Source organism: Heloderma suspectum, chromosome 6 (genome assembly GCF_057233095.1).
Source record: "Heloderma suspectum isolate Gila_16-S chromosome 6, 16-S_ref, whole genome shotgun sequence".
In the NCBI taxonomy this organism is placed as follows: domain Eukaryota; kingdom Metazoa; phylum Chordata; class Lepidosauria; order Squamata; family Helodermatidae; genus Heloderma; species Heloderma suspectum.
The window spans coordinates 90,275,296-90,295,803 of NC_139463.1; the positions used below are offsets into that span (position 1 = coordinate 90,275,296).

The 20,508-nt window shown below is 42.3% G+C and overlaps 1 protein-coding gene across 1 annotated transcript; it reads right to left on the bottom strand.

Annotated features, from left to right (window-relative positions):
- Positions 1 to 343: 343 nt before the first annotated feature.
- On the bottom strand, positions 344 to 1,243 carry LOC146341782 (vomeronasal type-2 receptor 26-like). The gene has a single exon (XM_084807675.1). The coding sequence runs from the start codon at positions 1,241 to 1,243 to the stop codon at positions 344 to 346; it is 900 nt and encodes a 299-aa protein (XP_084663801.1).
- Between the last annotated feature and the right edge of the window lie 19,265 nt (positions 1,244 to 20,508).

Sequence of the window (20,508 nt, forward strand, 5' to 3'; positions counted from 1 at the left end):
ATTTTTGCTTTGTTGCTGTGTGGAAGGTTTGTGTGCTTGTTAGACTTTTCTTTATTTTTCTTTAATAAATGCATTTCACATATGTCATTGTTTTAATCCTTATTTACAGAATTTAAGTAAATCTGGGTGAATGTGAACACTCTGGTCTTAGTCCCCAAAGAAACCTCACCTACCACATCAGGGCCAAACTCAGGCTGTTTAATGTAGGTGTGCCTATGTACCCAATACCAGGGACCCTGAAATTTTAGCCTCCAGTTTTTCCCTTACACAAGGTAATACTGTTTTAGATGCCTTGAATCCAAACTTGTCTGATCTATAAAGAAGGTGTTTTTATAAGTCATCTCTACAGATTTCTCCTTGCTATTTGGTCTTTCTTATTCAGCTCAGGCCTAAAGAGAATTATATAACATTTTGGGAAGAATATACAACTGAGTAATCCAGCACTAGATGCCAAGATGGAGAAGATCTCCACAGCCACCATATATTTTCCCTTAGCACTCAGGTATGTTGGAACAAATGACACCCAGACATTACAAAACATTAACATGCTGAAAGTGATAAATTTGGCTTCATTGAAAGTGCTGGGCAAGCTTCTAGCAAAGAAAGCCACAATGAAGCTGACCATTGCCATTAATCCCATGTACCCCAAAACACAATAAAACATGACAACAGATCCTTTATTACATTCTACCACTGTTTCCTCAGCCAGAGATTGCATGTCTGTATGTGGAAATGGAGCAGCAGTAGATAGCCAGGCAGTGCAAAGACCTGCTTGAATAAGGGAGCCAGAAAGAACAATGGAGATTGATAAGGGTTTGCCCACCCATTTTCTCATCCTGGATCCTGGCTTAGTGGCGATAAAAGCCAGAACTACAGTAATGGTTTTTGCCAGAACACAAGATACAGCCACTGAGATGATGACACCAAAAGCCATTTGTCTTAGAGGGCAGATCACTGTCCCAGGTTGGCCAATGAAAAGCAAGGCAGAGAGGAAGCAGAACAGAAGAGAAATGAGGAGAATGTATGTGAGATCCCGGTTATTTGCTTTGACGATGGGGGTGTTCCGGTTCTTAATGAAAATCCCAAGCACTATAGCTGTCAACAGAGCTAAGGAACAAGGCAAAGCAGCTAAACAGATGCCCAAAATTCCATCATAAGACAGGAAGTTTAAACTCTTTGGGAGGCACTGATCTCGGTCCTTGTTTGGATACTGATCTTCTTGGCAGTTGAAGCAGTCTTCCATGTCTGAAAAATAGAGTAGAGTAGATGCCATTGCACAACACAACTGTCCTTCTACCATACATAATCTTGCTTCCAATCAAGCCAATCATGGCTTTAGACTGGTGTTCTTGCTACTTTTCACAGTTGTGGTGTAAAAGTTGTGCAGAAATGAAGATGTCTGTGAAAGAGAAGTCACTGCTCACAATTAAATCAGTTAGGTACAACATGAGCCATGCTAATCTCTTTGCAAGTACATTGTGAAAAAAGGGAGAGGAATGAACATCTCTCTCCAGATTACCAACTGGAAGTTGCTGTTTTAAAGTCAATGATGCACAAGGCAGTTGCATCTCTTTGGTTGGGGTGGGCCACTTTATCTATATAGTCACTATCAGAAAAGGTTGTGTTTGATACTGGCACTTCCAAATTCAGTTCCAAAGAGAACTACAGTTGTATTTTATATTTGACATATAGAGAGCTTTGCCTAATGGACAGTATAGAAATGTAATTACATACATACATACATAGAGACAATAATGGTTATGGTTTTCTATTTTCATATAAAGCATTTAAACATGTTCATAATGAACAGTAAGAATACGAAAGAAAAAAATAAACTAGTACCCAATCAAGCTTTATTGTGTATAGATATGATTGATTTTTACTGTTGTATTATTGTTGTTTCTCTCAAAGTGTTAGGTGCTTCATATTTTTTATTATATTTTAGAAAGGAAGACATAAATTATATCCATCAATTGATTAATCATCCCTATAGTAGGTTAGTTTAATGAAGAAGTAATAAGACAAGTCTGATATCAAATTCTTTTGGTTATAATCCAATGCCTTATCAGCTCCTACCTTTCCTCTCAGGCTCAGACTACTCGAAATAGTGGAATTTCCTCCCACCCCTTCTCTGTCAACCTCCTTTCCAGAGTTTTATAACTGCATGTGCCCAACAACATACATATGGTACTGCCTAGATTGTGCCCATGGTATGTTTGTGTTTTTTTTTAAAAAAAAAACATTTGGTGAGGCAAGACACATTTTCTCCTGTTCTTTTGTTCTGAAATGGACATTGTCTGGACATGGAGCACAACCATAGCAACAGTATGGCTTCCCTTCTAGCTTTTTCCTGCTTGGATGGTGCCACACAGTTATATCAGGTAGTTCAGGTATGACTCAGTGCCTCATCAAATCACCCTCAGATTCAACCCTCAGTTTCTCCCTAATGTGAAATTACTTCCCATTGATTTCCCTGTCCTGTCGGCCTCCATTGCACATACATACAGGCATGTGGTTCAAAAAGTGTGTAGTCTGGGATGTACTCCAAGATTCATCATTCAGAAAACCAGGTGATGTCTGCGGCGAGGAGTGGCAATTACCAACTTTAGTTGGTATATCACTCACACCCTTCCCCAGACAGGGATGGCCAGGCCACTGTCATCCATGCATTGGTAACTTCACATTTAGAATACTATAATGTGCTTTATGTGGGACTACCCTTGTGCTTGGTCCAGAAGCATCAGCTAGTGCAGAATGCAGCAGCCAGGATGCTGAGTGGCATAGTCCATGCACATATTTCACTGGTGTTGAGGCAACTACACTGGCTATCTATTAGCTACTAAGCCAAATTCTTGCTGTTGCCCTATAAAGCCCTGAATAACTTGGGAACAGGTTATCTGGTAGATCACCTTTGCTGATATAGACCTGTGTAATTGCTAAGATCATTGGAGGAAGCCTTCCTGATTGTACTGGAACCTGCAGATTGCCATCTGGTAGCAATCCAGAGGCAGGCCTTTTCTGTGATGTTGCCATCTTATGGAATGTCCTCCCTCTGGATTCAGGAGGCACCAACTGTGATATCTTTTGAAGACCCATCTCTTTACCCAAGCATTTCCTGAATGATTTTGCTGCCCAGTTAGTTTGCTAATTCATTGTTGTGCTTTTAGCTTTGGTTTTAACCATTTTAATTATTTTAACTGATAACTTTTCAAATACAATATGATATATTTTAATATGATCTATTTTAATATGATGTAAAAGATGTCTTTTGCTATGGAGCTTTTCTATACGAGGTTTACGCACAGTAAATGTCTCACATAGAAAAGCTCATGGGATATAAATAGAAACAGCAACAATACAGCTCCATGTTACCACTACTATGTGTATGCACAGATTAAATCATGTACATATGTTTTAGATAAGTGATTGGACACATTGGGTCTTACCCTTCCCATTTGAAATTTTCCCATCTGGACATGGAATACAATCATAGCAACAAAATGGCTTCCCCTCCACCTTTTTTCTGCTGTAACCTGGATGGCAGTTGTCATTACATACAGCAGATGGTGGCACCTATATATAAAGAGCCAGCTGAGAAACACATGATAAAGCTTAGTAAATGGTCTTACACAGGCAGCACAGAGTTGATGTATGGATGAGAGGGCAGGGAGAGAGCAAAAGATATCCAGACCTCAGGTGGGTAAATATAAAAATAAAAATGGATACCATATGTATTGATCACAGATTGAATAGATTTAGAGGGATATAGGGCTTGGATATAGTCTTGGTCAGCCCATTTGCTGACCAAAACCAGTCCAGCTTGCTTGCCAGGGCATGATGGAGAGAGGCAGGAGTCTTGGGCCCACCATGGTGTACACTGTCCATGTGAGCTCTTCCTGAACCCTTGGTTGTGATTGGCTTCCCAGTCCCCAAGCTAGGTTGGGTCAAGACCCCTTAAGGAGATCCTCCCATGGGAAGCCCAATCCCACTTCCTTTAAAATCATTCCAGCCCAGCCCAATGCCTCAAACATTTTCCCCCAAAATGATGGTTTGAAATAGTAATGAAAGAACATGTATTAATGAATTTGCAAAATTGAGATAACAAATTGCCTTTCCTTGGTTGTGATGACCTAATAGTAATCTAGCTATGGGGAAGGTAAAAACCATACTCTAATGGTCCAATTTCACTTATAAGTGGAATTCCATTGCAGCCCTGTCAAATAGTGGTTAACTTCATCCATAGACAGACACCACCATAATCTAGGGGTGGATGTGTGGGAAATTCGGCTCCTCCACTGCTGCTGCCACCACTCAGGCCCTCCAAATCCACATCTAGGTGAGCTTGGAGCCGTTCCTACTCATTCACTAGTCTAAATTAGATCTCAAACAAAATGTTACACAAATTCAAATTGGCATTTTAATTTCTTTGAAGGTGAAGTTTGGATTTGAATTTGAGTGACGCTGACTGAAAGGAGCACTTAAATCCTAATACCTATGGATGAATGTTAAGGCAATTCTGCTATAGCCAAGTTCAGTATTTTTGCATCACATTTTTAAAAACCTCTGAATCCATAAGGATCTCTCTCTCAATCTCTCTCTCTCTCTCTCTCTGTACTGAAACTTGAAAAATATTAATTTCAATGAAGTGCATTGCCATGATAATTTTCCACCTGATGGCATAAGAGAGAAAGCCACCATCTTTGGAAGATGGCTTAGCCTGTGACTAGAATTTGGCTTGTTAAGATGTCCTCAATTAAAGAGCTCTTCATTCCAAGTGGCACCTTTCAGACCACATTCGATTTTCATATTCTGTGCTTTTGGGGGGTGCTTCCCTTGTGTGTGTGTGTGTGTTTTATTTTTTTTTCATAATCAGTACTAGTAATTAAGGCCACTTTCAGGGTTACCTTTGGACCATGGGAACAGCTGCAGTGAGACTCCCTCCAAGTCCAACGCTCAACTATAATGTCCAAATTTCTTGGTCCTATGTGAGGAGTCCATTATGCAGCCTTGCCAGTGTTTCCATGCCAATGTTCCAGAAGTTCATGAGAGGGGATGGTGATGGCCTGGAAAGGTCCCCAGTTGTGAACTCTTCTCATGTGTCCCACTGAGTAAAATCAATACGTTGTCCAGGGATACAGGTGTACGTAGGGAACACAGGTGCTTAGGCAACATAGGAAGCTGTCTTATATTGTGTCAGACCATTGGTCCATTTAGTTTGATTTTGTGTACACTGACTGTCCTCTAGACATTTCAGACAGGGATGCTTTCCCAGCCCTACCTGGAGATGAAAGGGGCTGAACCTGGGACCTTTCACATCTAAAGAATCTGGTATACCACTCAGATATGGTCTTCCCATGAATGAGTCATAGAGATAGTGAGAAATCAGTGCTGGAATACATTCAGATCTCACCTTATTAAACATCTTGTGCCAGCTGATGATGTCTTCATTAATTATGAACTCCTTTCCTGCTGAGGCCTGTGGATCCATCTTTCCTACTTTGATATTTAAGAAGGACTTGTTTGGGAAAGCAACCAAATTTGTGATATCATAACCAGATCTTAATTCACCATTCCCATCAAATGACACAAGGTCCCCAGCACTGTTGTTGAATGAGATTCCCCTCAGGAAATGGTGTAGCTAAATTGTAAAACAAAGAAGTAAAACATTTAGAACATGTTGGCTTTGTTTGGCTTTTGGCTCTGTGCCTCTGTCACTTGGAAATTTTCTCTGTATAACTCCTCAGTTGAGAGGTTTTACTGTGTAGGAGCACAACTGATAACTTTGTGTTTAACCAGACCTTTGACTCAGCACTGCTTGTTTTATGAACTATACACCTCCTACTGTTTTTGTGGGATATAATTGATGTATTCATTATTGTATTCTGTTGTTTTATATGAAATTGTTTCATTGCTAAAATCTTACCACAGTTCTATTGTTTCACCTATTATTTGTCCCTTTGGCTGAAAAGCAGGACAAAAATAGGGAAAGAAATAAATACTCATGAATAAATAAAACTGCTTTGGATTTCCATTTTACCTTCCAAGGCTGCAGATTCAGAAGCTCCATTTTTTCTCCATCCTTTATTGACTTTGGTCTGGTTCTGGATGAGTACATGGCATGTACAGCATGGGCCACAGCATAGACAGCATTGTAGATGCTGTAGCTTTGGGCAGCCATGCTCATTTCTAAAGAAGGCATCAATAAATTCTCCATTGTTCCTTCACCACTACAACTATCCTTGTTTTCCTGTTTCACATTAAACTGTGGCAACCAACAATTGATTTCCTTGTCCCAAAAGAACTTGAAAATGCCATCTTCTTTTGGCCAATGAGCACTTAAGAGGTGAAGGAAATGTTGGAATCCCAGCACTTTGTTAGTATGAGTTGCAAAGGATAAAGCACCATGGAATATGTCTATTTCCATCGCTCTTTGAAATGGATGTGATGCAAAATCCCAGTGAGCTGTCATAATCCACACCTTAACTATAGTTACCTCAGCCAATTGTAACATGTTTTTGAAGCTCCACATTGTCTGAGTGTCTGCATACATAATGAATACATCTGTTGTGATATTTTTAAAGAAAAGGGATATCCTCTGAAGGTGTCCCATCAAACGAAAAAAGTGAAAAGAGTCAGTTAGGCGTTGTATTCTCTCTGAGAAGGCAGTACAGATGCCATTCTGGGAAAGCATCGGTAAGAGGGTCTGTAAGAAAGTCTCTCCTTTATCAGAATTTGTTACAATGACTCCAACCCATGTCCACTGAAAATGCAGGAGTAACTGGACAATCCCATTGCACTGATGTTCTTCACTGGGAACCATTTGATAGAAGGAAGGGTTCTTGGTTTTACCATTTTTCTCAGACACAAAAAAGCAATAGGCAACCTTAGAAAAAAATAAGCATTTTATTTTTAATATCAGGGTAATAGTTTATTACCTCAATTCAGCTATAGAGCTTAACTTGCCCAACCAGATGTTAATTTGTATATCACACATTGAAACATGACTTGTGTATGTAAACATGGATATCCATAAAAATGCACATCTGAATGTGTACCTGATTGTGAATACCATCTATCCACATTGCAATACTTTCAACGTGGTGCACTTTACATATAAATGATCCACATCCACATTGTAGCTGAAATATTCATATGTAAATGGATTTTTCAACATCAGATGGGTCAGTTCTAGTGATTGCTGAACTTACCCCTCGATAAATTGTAATTTGCTTGCCAGGTTTCGAATTATTGTATCCAACCTCAGATTAAAGTTCTCCATTGCTCTGAGTTCTTGTTTTGTACATACAACTTGCTATGGAAGCATAGATCTTCTCCTTGCCCACCAGCCAGCCACCCAGGCTGTATCACTCCCCTCCTGACCATGTTTTCCTTGAAATGTTGTGAGCATATGCTTCAGTGGAGGATGTTAGCTCCAATTTTGGTGGGACTATGAATCCATTCTGGCTTTCAGTCAGAACCAGCCAAAATTCTAAAGGAGCTATCCAAATTCCTGAACTTATTTTGTGCTGTGGATGACAATAACTGGCTCCAAAACTACTTTAGTGCTAGAAATGCGCTATTGTCCCCCAGACCAGAATGCTCATGGTGACCTTGAGATAGAAAATGAAATCAGGGCGGCCTCCAAATGAGGAAGTGTTGTAATAATGGGTGACTTCAATTACCCCCATATTGACTAGATAAATGCATATTCCAGACATGACAAAGAGGTTAAATTTCTTGATGCCCGAAATAAATATGCCATAGAACAGTTGGTCATGGAACCAACCAACGAGGGGAAGCGAGCCTGGATTTAATCCGAAGTGGTGTCACTCAGGACCTAGTATGAGATGTAAATGTTGTTGAACCAGTGGGAAACAATGACCACAGTTCTATCAGATTTACTATATATTTGAGTGGAAAATTGCCCAGGAAGTTCAACACAGTCACATTTGACTTCAAAAGAAGAAACTTATCTACAATGAGGGAACTGATGAAAAAGAAGTTGAAAGGGGGGGTCTAGAGGGTTAAATCCCTTCAAAATGCTTGTAAGTTACTCAAAACCACAACAAAAGAAGCTCAGCTAAAATGTATACCACAGTTTAGTATAAAATGTATACCACAGTCCAAGAGGTCGCTGGCATGTTTGATGAGCAGTGTCAAGCTATTAGAGAAAAGAGGGCTTCCTTCAGAAAATGGAAATCTTGTCCAAGTGAGGAAAACAAAAGGGAGGACAAGCTTGCACAAAAATGATGCAAAGGACAAGAAAAGATGCAAGAATGCATTTTGAAGAGCATATTGTGAACAACATCAAGGCCAACAATGAAGAATTATTTAAAGATATCAGAAGCAGAAAACCAGCAAGGGGGGCAGTTGGACCATTGGATGGCAATGGAGCTAAAAGACTACTAAAGGAGGACAAGGAGATTGCAGAGAAGGTGAATGAAGATATAGGACAGATACCTGTGCCTGAACTGATACTTTCAGGAAGGGATCCTGAGGAACTGACAGAAATAGCGGTGACAAGAGATGACGTTCTCAGCCTTCTTGATAAATTGAAAGCAAATAAACCATCAGACCCAGATAGTATCCCTCCTAGAGTTCTCAAAGAACTCAAATATAAAATTGCTGATCTTCTAACCAAAATATGCAACATGACCCTAAGATCAGCCTCTGAATCAGAGGACTGGAAGATGGACAATGTAACACCATTTTTATTTTTTTTTTAAGGGATCCAGGGGGAATCCAGGAAATTACAGGCCAGTTAGCTTAATGTCTGTTCTGGGTAAATTGGTTGAAAGCATTATTAAAGATAAAATTAGTAAGCATATAGAAGGACAAGCCCTACTGAAAAAGAATCAACATGGCTTCCACAAAGGTAAGTCCTTTCTCACTAGCTTTTTAGAGGCCTTCGAGAATGTCAATAGACATTTAGACAGGGGTGATCCAGTAGACATTTTCTACTTGGATTTCCAAAAGGCTTTTAATGAAGTCCCTCACCAAAGACTCCTGAGAGAACTGAGGAGTCATGGAATAAGAGGACAGGTCCTCTTATGGATCAGTAACTTGTTAAAGAACAGAAAGCAGGGAATAGGAATAAATGGTAAATTCTCCTAATGGAGGGAAGGAAATAGTGGGGTCCCATAGGGATCTGTATTTGGACCAATGCTTTTCAACATGTTCATAAATAATCTGGAATTAGGAGTGAGCAGTGAAGTGACCAAGTTTGCCGATGACACCAAATTATTTAAGGTGGATAAAACAAAAAGGGATTGTGAGGAGCTCCAAAAGGATCTCTCCAAACTGGGAGAATGGGCATCCAAATGGCAAATGAGGTTCACTATAAGCAAGGGAGAAAGGGGAAGATATATCCAACTGAATGCAGAGTTCCAGAGAATAGCAAGGAGAGACAAGAAGGCCTTCTTAAATGAACAATGCAAAGAAATCGAGGAAAACAACAGAATGGGAAAGACTAGAGATCTCTTCAAGAAAATCGGAGATCTCAAGGGAACGTTTTGTGCAAAGATGGGCATGATAAAGGACAAAGAAGGCAGGGACCTAACAGAAGCAGATGAGATTAAGAAGAGGTGGCAAGAATACACAGAAGAACTATACAGGAAAGATCTGAATGTCCCTGATAGCCATGATAGTGCGGTCACTGAACTTGAGCCGGACATCCTAGAGAGTGAAGTCAAGTGGGCCTTAGGAAGCATTAGTAACAACAAAGCTAGCGGAGATGACAGTATTCCAGCCGAGCTATTTAAAATCCTAAAAGATGATGCTGTTAAAGTGCTGCATTCAATATGCCAACAAATTTGGAACACTCAACAATGGCCGCAAGACTGGAAAAGGTCAGTTTACATTCCAATTCCAAAGAAGGGCAACGCCAAAGAGTGTTCAAACTACCGCACAATTGCGCTCATTTCATATGCCAGCAAGGTGATGCTCAAAATCCTACAAGCTAGGCTTCAGCAGTATGCGAACCGAGAACTACCGGAAGTACAAGCTGGGTTTAGAAGAGGCAGAGGAACTAGAGATCAAATTGCCAACATTCGCTGCATCATGGAGAAAGCAAGAGAATTCCAGAAAAACGTCTATTTCTGCTTCATTGACTACGCTAAAGCCTTTGATTGTGTGGATCACAACAAACTGTGGCAAATTCTTAAAGTGATGGGAGTACCAGACCACCTTACCTGTCACCTGAGAAACCTGTACGAGGGTCAAGAAGCAACAGTAAGTACCAGACGTGGAACACCAAGTGGTTCAAAATTGGGAAAGGAGTACGAAAAGGCTGTATATTGTCACCCTGCTTATTTAACTTATATGCAGAGTACATCATGAGTAATGCCGGGTTGGATGAATCAGAGGTCGGAATTAAGATTGCTGGGAGAATTATCAACAACCTCCGATATGCAGATGATACCACTCTAATGGCAGAAAGCGAAGAGGATCTCAAGAGCCTCTTGTTGAGGGTGAAAGAGGAGAGTGCAAAAGCTGGTTTGAATCTCAACATTAAAAAAAACTAAGATCATGGCATCTGGCCCCATCACTTCCTGGCATATAGAAGGGGAAGAAATGGAAGCAGTGACAGATTTTACTTTCTTGGGTTCCAAGATCACTGCAGACGGTGACTGTAGCCATGAAATTAAAAGACGCTTGCTCCTTGGGAGGAAAGCTATGGCCAACCTAGACAGCATAGTAAGAAGCAGAGACATCACCTTGCTGACAAAGGTCCATCTAATCAAAGCTATGGTTTTCCCAGTAGTAACGTATGGCTGTGAGAGCTGGACTATAAGGAAGGCTGAGTGCCGAAGAATTGATGCTTTCAAACTGTGGTGCTGGAGAAGACTCTTACGAGTGCCCTGGACTGCAAGGAGGTCAAATCAGTCCATCCTAAAGGAAATCAACCCTGAGTGCTCATTGGAAGGACAGATACTGAAGCTGAAGCTCAAATATTTTGGCCACCTAATGCGAAGAGAAAACTCTCTGGAAAAGACCCTGATGCTGGGAAAGACTGAAGGCAAAAGGAGAAGGGGACAGCAGAGAATGAGATGGCTAGATAGCATCACCGATGCAATGTATATGAACTTGAGCACACTCCGGGAGAGAGTGCAGGACAGGAAGGCCTGGCGTGCTATGGTCCATGGGGTCACGAAGAGTCGGACATGACTGAATGACTGAACAACAACAACAACATAAGCAAGTGTAAAGTGATGCACATTGGGACAAAAAATCACAACTTCAAATATAACTGGATGGGATCTGAGCTAGGTGTGACCAGCTAAGGAAGAGATCTTGGGGTTGTGGTGGACAGCTGGATGAAAATGTCAACCCAGTGTGTGGCTGCTGTAAAAAGGCAAACTCCATATTAGGCATAATGATAAAAGGAAAAGTTATACCACCTATGAACATGGAGGTTCTCTCCTGTGAGTTCCCTGAATAAGATATTCCTCTTTAACATGGCTTTACATTATGTTTCATACAATGTGGCTAGAGATGGACTATCACCATTATCTCCAACCAGCAATTCCATTAATCAGCTGAATGAAAAATAAGTCACTGAAAACTTAGTCAAATTAAACACAAATGGTTGTAGTGATTCAGAATCATCACATTTACTTGGGAGTAAGTCCTATTGGACTCAATGGTATTTATTTCTAAGTAAGCATGGTCTGTGTTGTGGATCTTGACCATCAGCAGAGTGTTCTTCTTTTTAATGTGAATTGGAAAGAGTCAGTGTGATGCAGAGTGGCAGGCGACAGTATTCAACTGAAACTCTCCCCATGACCTGAGTTCGATCCCAGCAGAAGCTGGGTCTCGGGTAGGTGGCTCAAGTCGACTCAGCCTTCCATCCTTCTGAGGTCGGTAAAATGAGTACCCAGCTTGCTGGGGGAAAGGTAGTCATGACTGGGGAAGGCAATGGCAAACCACCCCGCTATAGTCTGCCATGAAAACGCCAGCATAAGCGGTGTCCCTCTAGGGGTCAGTAATGACCCGGTGCTTGCACAGGAGGAAACTTTCCTTTCTTTCCAGTATTCAAAGTGTTGTAAATCATTCCATCTCCTGCTTGATCATGTACAGGCAATTATGCTTTGTTGCACATTGGGGCAGAGGAGCACCTTAATAAATATATTTAAATTTAATGTTTAAATCTATAAACATTTGAAGTTTCACTAAACATGTGCAAAGTATTTTTCATCTCTTTAACTTGAGATTTACTTGTGAGTAAGCATACTTTGGGAGAAGCTTTGTGGCTGTGACTGACATAGCCTTCCCTACAGAGACAGAAATAATATTAAATCCTACTATTTGTCAGAAATATTGTAATCTAGCAATTGTTTTTAACAATTGGGAAAAAAAAACATAAGGTGCAGATCAGTGGCACCTAGCTATGTCTTTACATTATTAATAGGTAGATCTATTTTTCTTTGTCTCTCATCCCCCTTAACATAATATGGCTTAAGTATATTAACATCCTCTATGTTAATATACTTAACATTACTTGTTGATAATCCAGAAGCTATTAATTACTTGTTAATAGTCCAGAATGTCTGGCTGACTGTTGGGAAAACTCCATTTGTATTTGAATGCTACTGTCATTTGATTCCCCCCACCCCCACAAAGAATTTTGCCTTGCATTTTGAAACAAAGTAGAAGGACAGCCTATTTCCGCCATGTGAGAAACAAAAGAGAATTAGTTCTTGTCAATTCATGCCAGTGCTACATATTCACTGAGAAGCAAGCTCCATAGAGGTCAGTAGGGCTTATACCCAGATAATCATAAGTATGTATAGAATTGCAGCTTTAGTTTGGATCCAACCCTTGGCATTTATCTAGGATTTCTGAGTTATCAAAGCCAATACACATTGGAATGGGTCCAAGATCTGCCTTTTGTGCATGGAAAGATTGCGGGCCAAAAGAAGGGGGGGGAATGATGAGACGACACAACTATTTTTGGATTTGAGAAGGTACAATCTGCAAAGGAAGCAAAGGCGGGCACGTCTACACACCAGACTATTCTGGCCTTGTATGTATCTGGTGAGACATTTGATTCTCGGGGGGTGGCGCAATCGGTTGCCACCCCGCAGGTCTCCCCAATTTGGGGTTGGGGGGCCTTCCCATGTCACACACCCCTGGGCCATGGAACCCAAGTGGGTGAGGAGAGTCAGCCTCAAAGATAAGCCGTATCTGCCAACTCGGGCCACACAACCCTGAGCCGGAAGCCTCAGGCCTTACCAGTCACCTGAAGCAGTGCCTCTGAATGCTCACCAGCCCTATCCCATAGGATGTGCCTATCCCAGAACTGCCACAAGAGGATGACAAGCCTCTGCTTAGTCATTCTCCCCCCACCTGTGCTAAATTAACTCAAAGATGCCCTTTCACACACTGGCCAAAAAGAAATCATTGCCCTAGTCAGTTAGATGAACGCCATCTTCCCTGTAGAGCTCCCTTCAAGTATAAGAAATATCTGGGTGTACAATAGTCCCACTGCCCTGCCTGGCTAGGAAATTCCTTATGTCCCTGTTCACCTTCTTATGGGCCTTATCCAGCACTCGGGAATCGAGACCATCCCTCCAGACCCACCTTGGCAGCAGGCAGGACCAAATGATGGCAATCCCCGGCCAGCACAGCTGTATCAATCGTACATCATCCAAAGCCTGTAGAATCAGGGCCTTGCCCTTTAGCAAGCCCAAGTCGTTCCCCCCCAGGTGTAAAACCAGAACCTGCAGGGGGACCCTCACCAGCCCCTGCTGGAATAACGTGGGCAGGAGGTGTTCCCAACACATGCTGCGTCTGTCCAACCACTGAATGGTGGCATACCGGCTGAGACTAAGCTGCGATTAGGGATGTCAGAGAATTTCGCCACGAATCTCGGGGAGGCTGAATGCCAGAGCATTCGGCCCCCCGAAATCGGTGGCAAAATGGTCTGCCCCCCCGCCCCCCCCCAAGATGGGACTTACCTTGGGCGAATCTTCCTTGTGGCGGCGGCTCCAGCGGCGGTTCGGCGGCGGTTTGGCGGGTGCAGCGGCTGCGGCGGCTGGTCTTCCGACCAGCTGCTGCCACCACCATTTCCAATTAAAAAAAAAAAAAACCATGATAGGCTACGTAAAGATTTACATAGCCTATCACGGCTGGATTTTTAAAAAATACCGTGATAGGCTACGTAAAGATTTACGTAGCCTAGCACGGCTGAGTAAAAAAAAAACCAAAAAAACCCGTGCGTACGCAAATGGCGGCGCCCATGGGCACCGCCATTTGCGTACCTTATTTTGGCACGTCTAGTCTACGTAAACATTTAAGTAGACTACGGTGAAAATAAGGGGGATGCAAATAGCGTAGCGTCTACACTATTTGCGTTCCCCTTATTTTTGCGGTAACCTATGTTATGTAAATGTTTACGTAGACTAGACGTGCCAAAATAAGGAACGCAAATGGCGGCGCCCATGGGCGCTGCCATTTGCGTACGTGCAGTTGTTGTTGTTTTTTTAACTCAGCCATGATAGGCTACGTAAACATTTACGTAGCCTATCACGGCTGACTGTAGGGACGCAAACGGCGGTGGCTACAGCTGCCGCCATTTGCAGACCTGGCCAGCCAGGATTTGGGGGGGGGAGGGATGGAGCGCCTCCCCCCCACCTCAAATCACATTTCTTTAAAAGGTAAGTACTTTCGTACATCCCTAGCTGTGATCCACAGCTTGACGAGGAGGCCCTCCTTCCAGCCCAGAATATGATGCTGTGCTCACAGGTGAGCACCCGCACAGGCTCTCGCACACTCTGGTGATCTAGAAGAAGAAGAGCCACATGTGAACATCCACAGTTCATTCCATTAGAGCCCCGGCAGAGGCCTCACATAGGCCCAATATGCCTTGGAGTACCATCTGCCCACCATCTGGACTTTGTCCGTTGCAAAGCCTATCGAGGCTGCTGTAGAGGCTGCCCTGACATGGAATAAATGTGTGCAGAAGCGGAACATACCCAGGTCCAAAGCCCAGGTCCAAACCCTTCAAGACCAGCCTTGTGACCATTGATTTGATCAGCGGGGAGGGGGAAGAGTCGGTATGACAAAACAAAGGGCCGAGCAAATTCCCACACACATTAAGGAAAGTCCCCAAAGCCATGACTGGGCATAACTCCTGCACCGGGGCAGGGAAGAGTGACACCCTCGCCTCCCTCCCAGTTTGTTTGGTCTTGGATTTTCTCAGCTGTATGTGGGCCGCCTTCCAAGAGAATTGGATGTCACTGAATTGTACAGCCCACTCAGACTGATTGTCCTTGGCCGCCACCATGAGTTCAGAGATACAAAATGCCCCCCAAAATGCCATCAATGCCTGGGAATGGAATAATAAGGCCTTATGTTGAGAGTTACACACAGAAGGCCACTGCCCTCTCAGCCCCAGCAGTAAATCTGGTGACAATGGGAGCCTAGAGTCTGGGGGTTCTGGGGATGCCCCGGACCAACCCTGTACAACTCGCTTGACCCTGAAGTCAGCCGTGTTGTCGTCCACATGCTTCATCTTAGACCAGAAGGCCAGTGCTGATAGCCTGCCACCAATAGTCCAAGTGGACAAGCCTCTCCTGTGAGCATGGACACAAAACTGGAGCAAGTGATCCACCGGAATGGGCCACAGCTGCTGCAGCTGTGATGTAGCCCTAAAGACAAAGCCACCCATGCCAGCTGTGTGCTGGCAGGATTTCCCTAATTACCTCACTTGTGTGGCTAGCCATGTTGTCCAAACCTGGCCAGCATGACTTTTTCGAAGGGGCAAGGTTGATGTCCCCCATCTACAAGCCATGCTGCCTTGGTTTGGACAACACCCATAATTAGGGAAATCTGGCTGTCATGCAACCCGCACATGTAGAGGGAGAAATAAGCCACTGTGACTTATTTCCCTTGCTGCGATTGTGGGAACCAACTTGCTTTGTAGATTTGGCAAGGATTGGAAGAGTTTCCATGGGGAGGACAGATAAAAGGAAGTATTTATCAGGACAGGTAGGAAGTACTTATAAATGTAGCACATAATAAAATTATATAATTTACCAGCACAAGTGGCCACAAACTTGGATGGCCATGAAGGATAAGGCTATCAATGGCTATAGGCACAATAGCCATTGTTAACAATGTTACCTCCAGTATCAGATGCAGTATGCATCTGTAAAGCAGTTGCTGGGGAACATGAGTTGGAGCGTTCTATTCCACTCATATCCTGATAATGGGCTTCCCACAGACATCTGGTTGGCCACTGTATGAACAGAATGCTGCTCTAGATAGTCCTCTGGTGTGATCCAGCATGGCTTGTCTCATGTTCTTATTGCCATAAAATCACACTGTGAAGACTTCCTCACCACTCTAAAGCAGACTGTAGAAAGTTCCAGAATTATTTTTTTTCATGAACAATAAACAGGGCATTATTGTTGAGTATACAATCACATTAACATACGTCACATTTTTTTTCTTGTTCCTTGCCTCCCCAATAATTTCTTGAAAGACAGGGGAAGGGAGCATAATATTTCAAATTGTGGGACTTGCATGCCCTGCATAGACTTCATACCTGTGGAATCTTGTGGATGATTAAAATGGTGGCTATCAAGAGAGAGTATTCAGAGTCAGATTCTCCAATTGCAGCAATTAGATTTTTCTTCTGAGTGTCACAGTTATAGTTAGGGGTAATCCTTTCCTGGCTTGATAGAAGCTTCAAGGTGTTGAGATAAGTCATCCTTGCATCGATGTAGCTATTATAGATGAGGAACCCAAGGGTGATGTTTGGTAAGAGATTTGGGTTCCTATTGATCTCTTTTACAGCATATACTAAGGAGAGGACATGTTGATTATTCATTGGCATTTCACTGAAATGAAAAGTTGCATTCTTTATCAAATGGTTATACTTAAAGGAAATAAAAAAGACAGTCTGAAGAGAAGATGAAGAAGAGATGAAGAGATAAAAACTGAAAACAAAAGTGGTGTGATAGAAAAATTGGAGGAATATAGCAGAGAGAACAGGAGAACAAAGAAGACAAAATTAACACAATATCAAGGATATTATATTGAAGTAAATGCATTTTATAGAGGTTTGGATCCAACATTATCCTTCTGTCAGCAGAATGAAAACTGCTGGCAGAATGGATTTTCTTTCCCTCCTGTAGCCCCACACTCCCATGTGTCCTGAACTCTGCTCCAGAGGATTGGGGGACACTTCAGAACAGATCTGGGATGTGTTTGGGGAACTGCGAGGGTGGGGGGAGAGGAGAGGACAGGGAAGTCTGCTGGCATGTCATTGTATTTAAGCCCCAATTTGCAATGAAGCCTATATGCATTCTGGAGGAGCATCCTTTACTTTGAATGGTGTCCTTACATTGGTAATTCAAAAGCTAATTTCTTAGGATATTTATTAAAGGCTACTATGAGAAGTTATATCTATGCAGTCATTTGGTCTGGCTGTATGACAGTAGATAAATATTAAATGCAAGGGAAGGAATAAAAAAAGACAAAGGTGATGTGATAGAGAAATTAGTAGAGATGATAGAAAGGGAAAGAAAATAGAATGTGATATTAAAGAAAGATCACATGAACTTTGCAGTTTTGCTTAGACTGGATTACTGTAATGCGTTATATGTGGGGCTGCCTTTGAAAATGGTCCAGAAACTTCAGCTGGTCTAAAAAAGGGCAACAAAATTGTTAACAGGGACGTGCCAACGAGTTCATATTATGCCAGTACTTCTCCAGCAGCACGGCTGCCAGTCCATTTCCGGGCCCGATTCACAGTGCTGGTATTAACATTCAATGCCCTAAATGGCTTGGGGCCAGGTTATCTGAAGGATCGCCTCCTCCCATATGTGCCTGCCTGGACCTTAAGATCATCCTCAGCGGTCCTTCTCCATGAGCCCCTGCCAAAGGAAGTGAGGCGGGTGGATACTAGGAAGAGGGCCTTTTCTGCTATGGCACCCCGCCAACTGTGGAATGAGCTCCCTAGTAAAGTTTGCCTGACACCGACATTGTATCCCTAGCAGGTGAAGACCTTTTTATTCTCCCGGACATTTTAGCATTTTAGCTTTCTAGTCTTTTAGCTTTGCTGTTTTAAATCTCTATTTTAAATCTCTGCATTGCTGCTAGGTTTTATCTGTTTTTATCATGTTAGTATTGTTATATTGTGGTTTTAATGCTTTTATATTCTTGTATCGTTTTACTGTGTACATTTTGGTTTTAATTTTTGTCAACCGCCCAGAGAGCTTTGGCAATTGGGCAGTACAGAAATGAAATGAAATGAAATGAAATGAAAGAATGAATGAATGAATGAATGAATAAATAAATAAATAAATTTACACACAACCAGTACAGCATATTTCATATTTTTTTAAGGGCATTAACTCTTGCTCCTATTGAACTTAGTAGGATAGGATCTGAGTTAACAGGTAGCAGACTGAACAACAAAACTTTTCTGTACAGGCCTAGTCCTTTTAAACAGAGAGAGAGAAAAAAAAATATATCCGTACACTGGTGACTCAAAAAGCCATGGGTTTGGATATTGACAGAAGTCTACCATGTCAGGAAATGGGAAAAACTGAGATTCAACCCCACCAATGATGAAGTGACCGCTCTGATAATACTCATGTGGGATCTGGAAGGGGTCTTTCCTGTTGCACATAGCGGTATAGGCCTTGCAATGAAATTCAAGGAGGAGAAATGTCATCACCAACAGAAATGACATGATCAGCCCCAGGCAGATACTGGCTTTCACTCTGTGCTAAATTTCCATATTTGCTTTTAACTTGTTATCATCTTGTGTCAGCTAGGTTACAATATTCTTCCTTCTATGGCTCCTGAGTACGATTAGTTGATGCCTGGCCAGTAAATCTAAGGGGGGAACTTTCAAAGAGCAACCTGCAGGACAGTCTACAGTTGCTGATCTTAATGAAAGGGAGAAAGCTTCTATATGCTTTCAAACTTGTTTACATCTCTAAAAATCCATGATGGATTTGAAAAGGAGACTGAACCATAGTGATTTGAGATAATGATAGGCTTCACAACCACCTCCCTTAGGTACTGCACTTTGGGAGGCATAGTATGATGCAGAATGCTTAATTAAAGGAAACATGTTTTATGATCTCATTAAAAGTAACTTTTATTCTTTAGGAGGGGCACATCAGCGAAGAACCATCTAGAGGAGGATGTCACAACTTGTGATCCTCCAAGTCAACAGTTAAACACCATCTATCTTAGGCCACTCCTTCATGGATCACTGCCTTGTTGTGGCGAAGGGGCTTGCGTAACTCAGTGAAGCCATAAGCTATGCCGCGCAGGGCCACCCAAGACGCACAGGTCATGGCGGAGAGTTCTGACAAAATGTGGTCCACTGGAGAAGGAAATGGCAACCCACTCCAGTATTCTTGCCAAGAAAACCCCATGGAACGTATCACAAGGCTAAAAGAGATGACGCCGGAAGATGAGCCCATCAGGTCAGAAGGTGTCCAATATACTACTGGGGAAGAGCAGAGGGAATTTCCAAGTAGCACCAGAAAGAGTGAAGTGCTGGGCCAAAGCCGAAAGGACACTCAGCTGTGAATGTGTCTGGTGGTGAAAAGAAATTCCGATGCTGCAAAGAACAATATTGTTTAGGAACCTGGAATGTCAGATCAATGAATCAAGGTAAGCTGGAGGTGGTCATACATGAGATGGCAAGACTGAACATTGACATCATGGGAATCAGCAAACTCAAATGGACAAGCATGGACGAATTTAATTCAGGTGATAATCATATCTACTACTGTGGGCAAGAATCCCTTCGAAGAAATGGAGTAGCACTCATAGTCAACAAAAGGGTGGGAAAAGCAGTACTGGGGTACAACCTCAAAAACAATAGAATGATCTCAGTACAAATCCAAGGCAAACCATTCAACATCACAGTAATTCAAGTCTATGCCCCAACCACTGAGGCCAAAGAAGCTGAGGTTGATCGGTTCTATGAAGACCTACAACACCTTCTAGAAGTAACACCAAAAAAAGAAGTCCTCTTCATCATAGGGGATTGGAATGCTAAAGTAGGAAGTCAAGAAATCACCGGGATAACAGGCAAGCATGGCCTTGGTATACAAAAGGAAGCAGGACAAAGGCTAACAGAGTTTTGCCATGAGAACACGCTGATCATAGCAAACCCTCTTTTCCAACAGCACAAGAGGCGACTCTACACATGGACATCACCAGATGGTCAATATCGAAATCAGATTAATTATGTACTTTGCAGCCAAAGATGGAGAAGCTCTATACAGTCAGTAAAAACAAGACCTGGAGCTGACTGTGGCTCAGATCATGAGCTTCTTGTTGCAAAATTTCAGCTTAAATTGAAGAACGTAGGGAAAACCACTAAACCATTCAGGTATGACCTAAAACATATCCCTTATGAATATTCAGTGGAGGTGAGGAATAGATTTCAGGGATTAGACCTGATAGACAGAGTGCCTGAGGAAGTATAGACGGAGGTCCGTAACATTGTTCAGGAGGCAGCAACTCAATACA